The sequence below is a fragment of the Haematobia irritans genome, chromosome 5 (genome assembly GCF_050003625.1).
Source record: "Haematobia irritans isolate KBUSLIRL chromosome 5, ASM5000362v1, whole genome shotgun sequence".
Taxonomy (NCBI): domain Eukaryota; kingdom Metazoa; phylum Arthropoda; class Insecta; order Diptera; family Muscidae; genus Haematobia; species Haematobia irritans.
The window spans coordinates 169,989,109-170,001,738 of NC_134401.1; the positions used below are offsets into that span (position 1 = coordinate 169,989,109).

The window sequence follows — 12,630 nt, forward strand, 5'->3', positions numbered from 1 at the left end:
ATTACAAAGTTAATTGTATCAATTAATTAATTTTTTAAATTAAAATTTTCAATCATTGACTTAAAATTAACTCAAACTTTCTATCTATTAATTGAAAAATTTGTCAACATCAATCAACTTTTTAACTGGAAATATTTTGGTGATATTTTTTTTTTCAGTGTACGTACTAACCATTGTACGTTAGTACACCCCCCTTTTCAGACATATTAGTACTGTTAACTATTTGGAAATTCTAATTATCCAAATGTTAAAAATGTACCTCACCCGCAATACATAAAAAACAAAACCTTTTTTGGTTCTTAAAAATTCTTTGATTTTCATTTTAAAACCTACAAATTTATAAAATTGGTATTCGCTGGGCCATAATTTTTAGCAGATTTAGCAGATTCTGTGAAAATAAAACTCCAATTTTCTTTTCTTTTTATATTTCTTGTGTTACATTTAATTAATTTATTTGACTAGTTTGGGGTTTATATTTATTCTCATCATTAAAAGCTAAAAAATTGTACAAATTATAAAAAACGCAAATAAACAAATTGAAATTTGTTTACGTTTTAAATAATTATAATAAGTATATGCAAATTATTTTACATTACGTTTACGTTTTTTCTTTTTTTTTTTTTTTTTTGCTCCCAATGCAAAAAAAAAAAAGTTCGACATTTTGTTTTGTTTTTCAAAGGAATTACACTTGTTGGTTTCGATATCTATAAATATACGTGTATAGTACTTTTTGGATGCTCGCTTAATTTACAAAAAAAATAAGAAAAGAAGAAATGATTATAATTTATAAAGACTATTTCAAAAATTATGTTTGTTTGTTTTTCATCGTCATCATAATAGAAATTACATACAATTCGCGACTTAAATGTTTATCGATTTGATTTCTTTTTGTTTAATAAAACTTAAATACATATTCCTTTACTTATGGCTATAAAATCATTTGAAATCATTTTTGTTTGCAAATCTTCGGCGTTTTTTGTTTTCTTTTTTTTTTTTTTAATTAACTACAAACATTTATATATGTGGAAATGGAGATAGATTTCCTGTTTTTGATTATAAGAAAATACTTTCGCATTGCAAGCGAAAGTAGGCCCTTCGATAGAGCCACTTATGTTTAAAATCGTTTCAAAGCAAATGTTCGCTTTAGATAGAGGCAGAGGGCTCGATGTATTAGCTCATATTGTTCAGAGTTTTGCACCATTCCTCCACGTTGTAGTCGTAGATTACACACGATACCCAAGACATCCACAAAAATGTTGGGCATTTTTGGCAGTTCTGCTATAGATGGAAGTCTCCATGCATCTTCAAATTGTGGAGGTGGTGGTGCTGGTGGTGTTGCCTCCAATTCCTCCAACTCAAGTGGTTGTTGCTCTTGTTCTTTAATTTTTTGTTCCATTTTCAAAATATAACGCATATACAGTAGGGTATTGCGTGTAAAACTACAATCGATATCTGTAGGCATGGGGGCCTCTATAAGCAGCATATCCTCCTCGATAAATTGTTGAGGTAAACGGAAATCCACAGGACTCAAGGCCTGGGCTGTAGTGGCCTGTTTAGCTGCATTTGCAGCCATCGAAGTCAAGGAGTAGGCCAAAGATTGTCTTACTTGCCTTATGCCATTTAGAATGGCTGTCAAACAACCGGTCCGTCCTATTCCTGCCGAACAATGAATGACCGGCAGGGGTTGCACTGCATTGAATATATCCTGTTGATACAATTCTGTGGATTGGGCATTTACATGGGAGGGTGGAGTCGATGCTGCATCACTGAATACCTCAAATTCAGATTCACATTTTCCTAAATTGGCCACATGCAATGAAATATCCAGTAATGTGTTAATATCTCTCGGTGAACGATGATCAGGCCAATCGGGATACCAATAGTGATAGCACACAAATTTGTTTATCAACAAAAAGGGAATGTTGGCCACATCGGTAAAATTCGCACAATACAATACGATGATTTTTCTTATAGAGAAGCCGTTCTTCTTCACTATACCCACGTTCTTCATGACAAAGAAACTTTTGCTTTGTGGCAAATATCCTTTAAATTTCTCATCCACCTCTATCTTACTGCAAATGATGTTGATCAATTTAACACCAGAGCCTTCTATCTCATCAATATCGCTTTCCATCTCGTCCTCGCTTAGGAAGGGATTGATAAATTCTGTGAATTGTGGCATGGCCTTGACCACTTCTTCGCGAGGAGTGGTTATGAAAATTTCATTTAAATCCACCGGAAAATAGATGGAACATTTTTGTCGATTATTCTCCATAAAATTGGTGAGCATTACTATTTTCTGATAATACTGTTGCAAAGGTTTACCCTGACGGCGACTTGGACTGTCGGGTCCTTTTGATATTTTAATATATTTCTTGGTGTTTTGATAGACCATCAGCCAAAACTCGTATATGGTATTGGGCAAAGGACCTTGGGTGGCTATGTAGCATTTCGAAGTGTAGTCTGGACCCTAAATTAGAATGCAGTGAATTAGAAACAGACAGACATACAATAATCGCAAAGTGTCTACTTACTTTTATATAGTTGGCATTAATATACGGCACTTCCTCAGTGTGGGGATAACCTGGTTTGGTTAAGACATTGGCTAAGGCCACATCCCCTTCTTCACAACAGGGACAATTTTCCAAGATGTCTTGCAATAGCTTTGACTCCTTTTCCAATATAACACGAGAATTTTCATTGGGCAATATTGTTTTGTAGCGATTTTTGGTTTGGGAACCAAATACCATAGGCTTCTCTTGGTGATTTAATGGTAAATCCCAGAACTCTTTGTGTAGACTACGGAATATACGTTTCTGCTCCTCCTCGTCCAGCTGTAGTGTCTGTAGGATGTTGCAGACCACTTGCTTGTAACGTTCGACTATTTCACAATCTTCGGAGTTGGAAACCATAACCGGTGGGGGAGTTTCAGCGTCCTTGCTGGACTGGTTGTGTGACGACATTAGTATGGGTATACTTTGGTCGGCTATACTTTTTGATCGGGATGCATAGCTATTATCGAAAATATAATTGAGTTTGATTAGGTCATTTTGATTGAGAGTATTTGAGGCATTCTGCAACATTTGTATATTGGCCAAATAGATTTTGAACTCCTCACTCGTTGTCTGAGGCGATAGGGGTTTGGTCATAATGTTGCGTATGCCTGGACATGTGCACACCGATGTCTCCTTGAAGTCAAAGTGTTCTGCTTGTGTTTGATTTTCACTCTGTAGATGATGATGAGAAGATGATCCCATTTCTGGACTGGGCTTTAGGTCATTGGCCGAGCCGAAACAGACTTGATTGGTGTTTCTCTTGTGCGGTGCATTCAACTCGCCGAATTGTGCGTTATTGCGATTTAAACTTTCGCTACTGAAAAACCGTCTCTGGTGGGAGTGAACCGAACAATTTGGCATCAGTGTTAAATGGGTGGCATTGGCTTCTTCCTCTGCTTTGGCGGCATCTCCCAAATTGATGCTACTATTTCCGAGGGCTCCCCTTTCACTGCCTATACCTCCAAACGAACTACTCATATTTAGTGTTAAACTTTGGTTTGATCCTCTCCTCTCTAGCAGTCCTCTTCTGGGTGTGGTGGTTAATGACACATTGGTGGCAACAGGTCTTGCTAGAGACACCATATGAGTTCTATCCACATTCAGAGAATTTTGGCTGGCAAAAGAATTTAAATTACCACAGGAGAGATTGGTAAGCGTTAGGCTTTGATTGGAACCTCTCCGTCTAAAGAGACTCTGTTTGGCCCCTTGGCTATTAGCAGCTGATACCGTATTTGTGGTTTGAGATGATGGCGTAGTTGTTATGTTCAAATTGCAACTGGACTTGGAATTCAAATTATTTGTGGAGTTTCCAACCGAACCTAGGCTGTAGTTGGACACTGAGAGGCCCGATCGGCAGGAACCCAATAAATTTGAATAGGACTGTGAATGTAAATTTAAGGTGAGACTATGATTTGAGCCCCTACGTTGCAGTAAATTGGTGGACGACGATGAGTTTGGTGGTCTACCTTGTGGACCACTACTACCACTGGCTGCAGTCGAACTGGGCAAATCCATAGACTTTTGCTTATAGGGATGTTCTAGGGCCCCTGTTGCAGCCGCTGGTGTTGAAAACTCCACCAATGTTAGGAATTCCGGTAGTGTTTTAAGATTTGTATTGGAATTATGCAGCAATGGATTGTGCTTGTACGGTGTCCTATGAGCAGATGATGGAGTTGAAGTACATGTGCTTGAACTGGGTGTTTGTAGAGCCGAATATGAAGTAAGGCTTTGATTATCTGTCATCACTTCTTCATCCTCTTTTAGGATCACCACCAATTTAGGATCGTCCCTCTTCTCACCCATCTTCTTCGCAATGGGTTCTGGTATATTGAATGAAGTATGTTTTCGCTGATGTAGTTGCCATTCCGCACTATTGGAGTTTGGTATACGCCTACTGCGAAGACTTTTACTCAATTTCGCACTGTTGGTAGCCCCATGTGCAGCGGCTAATTGGGATAGGGAAGTGGATCGTATATTGCTGGGATTTGATCGTAAGCGATCATGAGATTGTAGTTGTAGGAGCTTCGAGTTGTCACTTAGGTTCGAATCAATTTCATCACAGCTCAAATATAGTTCAGGCTTTATCATTAGGGTTGATTTAACACAACTCTCTTTGACCGCTGGCGCAGAATCCAAGGAAAGCGCCTTTTCTTTGGTTGATTTGATCGTAGGAGTTTTCGGTCTGTTGCTAGAGTTGGGTGAGTTAGGGGCTTGGCATGATGACGACGAGAAGATGCTGGCATTGGGGGATGATGAGCTACTTATTATTTTTATAGTTAGGTTATTTTTGTTTTTACGATTTCTTTTGGTTTCGATTTTCGGTAGAATTGCACTTGTAGATGTAGGTTTTATTTCCGTTTCCGTTTTATTGGCTATCTCATAATTGGAGTTGGGATTCGTCGAAGTCGTAGTTTGGTTGTCGTTCGACTTGCGTGTGTTAGTGGTATTGGCACGTTTGAACGTGTGATGATTGTCTTTGCTGCGAGCCGAACCGCAATTATCATCCACCATCATAGCGGTTGCAGTTGTATTGGCGGCATCCGGAACCACATGATCTATTTCGGGAAATTTGAAATAATTTCCATTTTTGTAGCCGGCCGAACTAATAACACCAAGCGGTGAAGCTAAATGCAGATTGTTTATGGACGTCAGCAATTTGGGGGAATAGGACAAGCGGCCTGATGATAACATGGCGGCTTCGGAAGAGGTCAGTATGCGGGGAGAACCTGTTGTCTCATCTAATATTAGATTAGGCGAATTATTGCCACCACTTGTGCACTCCTCATGTTTATCGATCTTTGCCGTTTTGGGCTTAGTGTTTTCCTTATTTGTGTCTATGGAACACTCCACAGATGTGGCATTCTTGATGATTAAATGTTGCGGTGAACAGGAGCGCCTTTCGTATAAAGAAAATCGACGAAACTTCCTTTGGACTTTGGGCGATGATGGCTCTAAATGCTGTTTTAGGAGTGTTGCTTTAGGTGTTGCGGGACCTGTAGCAGATATTTGTAAGATTCTCGGGCTTTGATTATCAACTATATCCGTCTGATAATCCTTCGAGGGCAAACCTTCCAATTCGCTAGTAGTTTTGGCGAATGCTTGAACATTACTACACGACAGCGTTGTTGGTGTCGTCGTCGATGTCAATGTTGATGTTGATCCGAATTGCTGTTGCTCCGCTTGCTGTACGTCTGTCAGACGTGGCGTTGGAAATTCAAATGGACTCTGTAGAAATTCCATAGGTGTAAAATACGGTGTACTTTTATTACTTTCGGTGTCCTCATCGTCGTCATCATTGTTGGTGGGAAATGAATATTCAAAGGCAGTGGTGTTGCTGCGCATCAAATCCTCTTGACCTCGCTGCATTCTTTCGGCTTCACAGATGCTGGTGTTGTTGTTATTATTATTATTACTATTGTTGTAATTGTTATTCTCCATATCCCTTGTGGACGTCGTCAATGTGTGTGTGTTTTTGTTGTTGTTTTAGCGCATTTAGCGCACTCTTCGAGATGTTCTTTCTCTAGGTAGTCACTCGAAGTCGCATTCCCTTAAAAGGATAAGAGGCGCCTCTTAGTCTGGCATACATATTCACTGAAAAAAAAAAAAACAATAAAACAATACCAGGTAAGCATTAAAAATGGCAAGTCTAATTTATATTAGGTATATACTTACTAGTAGTTAGATATAATCCTTAAGCTAAACATTTATTAGATTTTAAAGATTCTCTAATTTATTCCAAGAACAAGATGATAAACTATTTTATAGACCCTGGGTTGGTGGTGGTGGTCAATAGGGGTTCTAGATTTATGTCACTTTGAACACAGAAGATGTTACTCGATCGATTCGATCAGGTAAGATTCTGATTTCTGTATTATCCACTCTGATTATGTGGATAAAGATTTCGAAAATTAACTGTATCATTTGGTGTTTTCGAATTCTATGTTTAGTGCCACTTCTTTGGCATTGGGCAATTACATCTGAAATGGGAAATATCGAAAATTATATTTAACAAAGTTCTTTATGAATGATTTCTTTCAATATGGGAGTAATGTAATTCCATGATCATGATTATTAATGCAATTGTTTATGTTTGTTTAAGCTTGGTATTTTTTTGTTTCAAAACCCCGAGCGCACCTATTCATACATATATAAATGCGATTATGCCTGGCCTCATTGACCTACTAGATTATTCAGTAGTCTAGATAACATCATGTAGTTTATTTCCTTTTGACAGGTGTAGATTAGAATTAGAATCTTTCGGTTATTTGCAAACACAAAACAAAAACTGCAAAACTCCCAAGAGAAAATGAATGAATTTATGAGACTTTGGCATAACAAAAGTGAGAACTAATAATAAGTCACTTGAAATAGAGTTAAGACAGGCTAAAGACAGACTACAGTGAAATCTTTCAAGTTTCGAAATTCCGAAAAACGAACACCTCCAAAAAGTGGGCAAACCTCCCAAATGAGGACAAAACTTGGGCGACATCATGTGTTCACTTCTGAGAGCTTTCAGTGCACATGCCAATTGTAAAACAAAATAAAAATTAAAACGGAACGCAAATTACATAAATCAGAACAATAATAGGCGTTTGTCTATTATATGAAGAAAACTAAAAAAGATATGAGCAAGTGAAATACAAAATAGCTACAATAAGTCAACTGAGAAGTCCCAATTCTAATGCATATTTCGTTTTACCATTAGCACATAGAAAAAAATTCATGAAATTTTTTGCAATTAAAGTCTTACTTGAGTTTTAAAAATTTAATTGATTCAACAAAGTTTTTAATGGAAACAAAAGTCAATAAAAAAATCAATAACAAAAATAATATCTTTTCTCTTGCCCAGCTAAAACAACCCGACTTACCACCAGATCACACACCCCAACTTAGTCGCAGAGTTCCTCGATCTGGTCACAAGCTGAAGTACCAAAGCGTATAAGATAAAATGGATGAAACCAAAATAAATTGTTACAACAACAACAAAAATTAATAGTATCAATTAATTGTTTAATTGGATCAATTAATTGTTTAATTGATTTTAATTCATTTTTTTAATTGATACTATCATTTCTGTTATTGAAGTCATTTAAATTAAAAAATTAATTGGATCAATTAATTTCGTGATTGAATCAGAAAAAAATTGTTGTGTGCATAGAAAGGCCTCTGTGTGGACGGCTTATATCAATCAAGAAACATTTTAACCCCCCGATGGCCAAAAATTCATTGCTTTTAATTCCTTCCCCAGTCACTGTATTTTCTAGATTTGGCCCACCAGGGTGCAATGGATGAAATGTCATCCTTGCATACAAAGGCTTATGGAGTCAATTCCAGTTTTGGACGAACCCCAAAAATGTTAATTATCTCTTCTCAGAAATGCTGAAAGAAAGCTTTGCGTATTTCAAAGCTTCTCTAAGTCCTTTCACACAAGCCGTTCGGACTTGGCTATAAAAAGGAGATACCGTATCATCAAGAAGTTCACCAACTGCGGTACCTCAATGGACTGAGCCAAAAACGAGGGTCTGCTATTATATCTAACCTGACCTAGACCTGCCCCACTGAAATTTATAAATCTTTAAACGTTTAATGCCCTAGCCTTCCTTAATGTTTTTTCTTTCTTTGGCCGAAAAACTCAATCTCATTGGGAAAGTATGCTTATTTCATAAATTGGGCCTATTATCTTGCGAACAACAAAGTGTGGGTATTCCGTAAGTATGAAAGTATTAAGGCCGTCAACACCTAAACGAAATCATTTCCATTATTATTTCTTCCCCTTTACTAATTCTATTATATCCCAAAGAATTAAAACATTGTTACAGCTACTTCCATGTATATATTTCTGCTCTCCTAGTATGTCACCTTGGAAACCACGTTACATTCTGAGCAGTCTTGAATTCTCCACTCCAATTATTTTAAAATACTTTTTTGTGGGCCCAACGTCCACTTTCCTGTCCCTTCTGACCGTTGGGCGCCACAGCCCCAATACGTAGATGTACTCGTAGCTTACACAGCTACAGTTAAAAGGACTCATCAGCACTGTTGCCACTCGTGCCATAATAATATACCAAAATTTTACCAAAAATCTACCAACATTAAAAAACAAGTATTTTGAAGTATGTAAAATTTTTATTTCTATAGAAAATTTTGTCAAAATTATATTTCTATTGAAAAATTTGCCAACATTTTATTTCTACTGAAAATTTTGTCAAAATTTTATTTCTATAGAAAATTTTGTCAATATTTTATTTCTAAAGAAAAATTTTGTCAAAATTATATTTCTATTTGAAAATTTTGTCAAAATTTTATTTCTACCGAAAGTTTTGTCAAAATTTTATTTCTACCGAAAATTTTGTTAAAGTTTTATATCTATAGAGAATTTTGTCATAATTGTATTTCAATATTAGAAAATTAAATCTATACTAGAAAATTAAAGTATCTCTTAGTTGGAATCTACAATTTTTGGTAGAGTTATACAAAAAATTATGAGTTAAGCCGTGCTCATCCGCCAATTATAAAGACAACTAAAGCCAATCTTCAAGCCTCTACTAAACACATATGTACACAGTCTTACACAAGTTTACATACGGTTTAAGAAATTGTATTTTCTTTAATTATTAAAATATAATAAAATATGCATATATATGCTTTAGATTTTGTAAATTAATTTGAAAAACAAAGTATTTGTCCATTTTCAAGAAGATGTTTTTAGTCTGGATTATAAACAACAGCAAGAAACATGTTTAGTTATAAGGTAAAAACCTCAAGGGTATGTAAACTTATGTGAGACTGTGTACATCTATAGGTACAATGAAACCTCTCAGAATAGATCATCATAGAGCCCAGAATCACCCTTCGGTTCCTAAGAGTCCCCAACCTAATCAACATCAATCTTTATGTATAAGGAGGGAGAACAAAGCCACCATGCCAATGAAGATGCCTCGAGGCAAACCACAAGAATTGTCCCTGGCCCGATTTAATCCTATCAATCTGCATCTCATACTGCAGAGCCATATTCAAAAATTGGTCTGACAAAGAAGGAATAAAGGTAAAGAATTCTACAATTTTTTCGCCCAGCGCTTTATGAAACCTAGAGCTCGAAAGGACTTGATCACCATTGTAGTAATGTGACTATAAAATTTCAGTATATAATCCATAAAGATGCGAAAATCACCAAATCAATCTACATTCTCTAAAGGCGAGCTCCAAATACTAAATGTAACATCACATAACATATCTTTGCATTTCCTTAGATTCCAATCCTTTAAATAAACCCTACACAAGTCCCCAAAACGATTCAGATCATCTTGTAGAAAGCAAGACTCGTCTGAGCTATCAGATGAGAAGAAAATCTTCACATCATCCGCATACATGAAAATCCTAGAATTAACTATGGGTTCCAAATCACCATCTTCATAAATTTCAATTATGAACATTACAAAAACTCGACTTCAAAGTTTGAATCAAGCTACAAAAAAGCAAAAGACACTCGTCTTTGTGGCAAAATAGAAAAGTAAATGCCCCTCATTTTTGTTGTGAAATTTCTCCTTTGTAATAATAGCCTACCTAGTCATGTCGATTTTTACATACTCTCCATCATCAGTTCCGGTTACTAAGTTTCATTAACACTGAGGGTACTGTGAAATGAAAACTCACTCATCCATGCCAAATATATATATGTACAACATATATATGCACACACACACACACATATAGAATGAATGTAAATAAATGCAAGCAAGAGTATTATATATTAGACATGAGAAGAAATCGTTTATGAATCTGGAAAACATTCATTGAATTATTGTACGTACGTTGGTCGAGTTAATTGAATATTGTAGTATGATCACTTTGGAAAATGTTTTGGCGCAGGGAGGGAGTTCAGGATGCTAGAGAGCAGTCAGTAGAATGGATGATGGGGTTGTTAGCAATCGGTTAATAAAAATAATTATAAACAAATCACACACAACATGCAAATATGTACTTTTGAAATATATCCATACATACATACATACGTACGTACATATGTAGATAGTATGTAGTTCAGAGTTATTGTGGTGATGGGATGGATAGTATGATGGTGGTACCTACAGACAGTTGCAGAAGCAGCAGCAACACCATACATCTCGTCGACACATCTCCCGAAGAATACTGCAAATCGGTATAATAATTGGCAATGAGGCAGGCAAACACCAATATTTTGTTTTCGTTTTTTGTTTTTTATTTAATTTTATTTTCTGCTTTTGTTGTTATTGGCGCTGTTGTTTTTTGGTTTTATGTGTATTTTCGTATATAATAGATTTCTATTTTCGTTACAAAACTCATTCAGTCAAAACCCTCACAGCAAACGCCGTCTTGCTGTAGGGGGCAAGAGGGAATGGAGGGGGCTGAGGTGATGGTCGGTTAGGATTCTAGGAGATGTTTGCAGTATGATGATGATGATGTTGTTTATTTTAAATGACCAGCAGCCATTCAACAAAGTATTTAATATAGTTGATTTTTATTTAACATTTCCATTGTGTACCTATATCACTGCCATCTTCTTCATCGTCGTATAGGTAATAGATAGATATTGCTACGTAGTTTTTGGAGAAATTTTCTTCTCGTACTTTTACTTTCGAAGCCACTGTTGTCCGAATTTGTTTGTTGTTTTTCCTCTATTCAAGCATTCCCAGCAGTCCATTACTACGCGATGAAGGTTTAATAACAATTAAATGACTATCCCACAAATATGAATATCAATTTGAAATTTTGCTTTTTTCACTTCCTGAATCCTTGTCATTTGCCATGGAAATTCATAATTATCAATGTGGTGTCATAGCCCGCATTTCCCTAAAAACTTCGCAATTTTCACAACGATTTACTCGTAGAGGGTCTCACAATATGATGGTATTTTGTTTTTTTTTTTCTTCTTTGAAATATGATTTTAATGATTTTTACATTTTCCTTTGATTTTCACTTTGGTTGCAAAATTCTATATAATAAATCTAAATTCTTTTAATTATATATATTTTTTGTTCTTAAAAAAGGCAAAGGCAGACAAAAAAATCTTCAATGTACACGAGCAGAAAGTATCTAACAGATACAGATATATTTTTGACATACAAGATACGTGAGTACGAAAAGTCACAAAACTCTGTGCTACTTATGGGGCGTTGAAACTGTGTAGTGTGTAAATACAACCATAGCGGCAGACGTCCGGAGACGACTTGTTTATGTGTATTTCTTATGCGCTTTACAGACTATCAGTTATTCCGGACGACAATGCTCATGTCGAACATATCCCATATATTGTGCACATTATATGTTAAGTCTGAAGACATAATCGATACTGCTGCATGTTTATGGGATCGATAGCACATTTACCGATTATTTAGTCATCGCCGACAAGTCGTATCGATCTAACAAACTGTAAGATTCTTTACAAACATCGACATTCCGTCCGGAATAACTGATAGTCTGAAAAGCGCATTACAGACTATCAGTTATTCCGGACGACAGTGCTCGTGTCGAACATATCCCATATTTTGTGCACATTATAAGTTAAGTCTGAAGACATAATCGATACTGTTGCATGTTTATGGGATCGATAGCACATTTACCGATTATTTAGCCATCGCCGACAAGTCGTATCGATCTAACACACTGTAAGGTTCTTTACAAACACCGACATTCCGTCCGGAATAACTGATAGTCTGTAAAGCGCATTATGCGTCGTACTATTTGTATGACTTTTAAAAATTTAACAAACAAAACATGGAAGGAAAGCGTCCTTTGTTTTTATAGTTTTAGGTGGCTTTTGGTTTTATGGTTTTAGGTACCACGCCATGTTACTACAAAAAAGTATCACATGAGAGCAATTTTTAGGTGCCTTTTTAGATAAATTTCCCTAACAGCATTTCAAAGTTCCATTTCATCCTCATCGCTTCCGTAGACTCGTAAGTGAAACTACAACAATCGCTAAGTGTGATGGGGGGAAGAGTATCAAAAAGTACGAAATGTACATGAAGGTTAAATTTTACAATTATTATTCGAGCCTTTATGGACCAAATTAGATTAAAGAACTTGATTAATGAAG

The 12,630-nt window shown here is 36.1% G+C and overlaps 1 protein-coding gene across 1 annotated transcript; it reads right to left on the reverse strand.

Annotated features, from left to right (window-relative positions):
- Positions 1-408: 408 nt before the first annotated feature.
- Positions 409-11,616, reverse strand: PTP-ER (Protein tyrosine phosphatase-ERK/Enhancer of Ras1). The gene is made up of 4 exons (XM_075308937.1): positions 10,644-11,616; positions 6,228-6,532; positions 2,535-6,146; positions 409-2,470 (listed from the first exon to the last, which is right to left on the reverse strand). Exons 3-4 carry the CDS (start codon positions 5,991-5,993, stop codon positions 1,115-1,117), a joined length of 4,815 nt encoding a protein of 1,604 aa, XP_075165052.1. The 5' UTR covers positions 5,994-6,146; positions 6,228-6,532; positions 10,644-11,616; the 3' UTR covers positions 409-1,114.
- Between the last annotated feature and the right edge of the window lie 1,014 nt (positions 11,617-12,630).

Excerpts from the sequence above, each read along its gene's own strand:
- PTP-ER (XM_075308937.1), bottom strand. The coding sequence starts at position 5,993 with ATGGAGAATAACAATTACAACAATAGTAATAATAATAATAACAACAAC. Across the intron at positions 2,471-2,534 it reads TTAATGCCAACTATATAAAA|GGTCCAGACTACACTTCGAA; the intron begins GTAAGTAGACAC and ends ATTCTAATTTAG.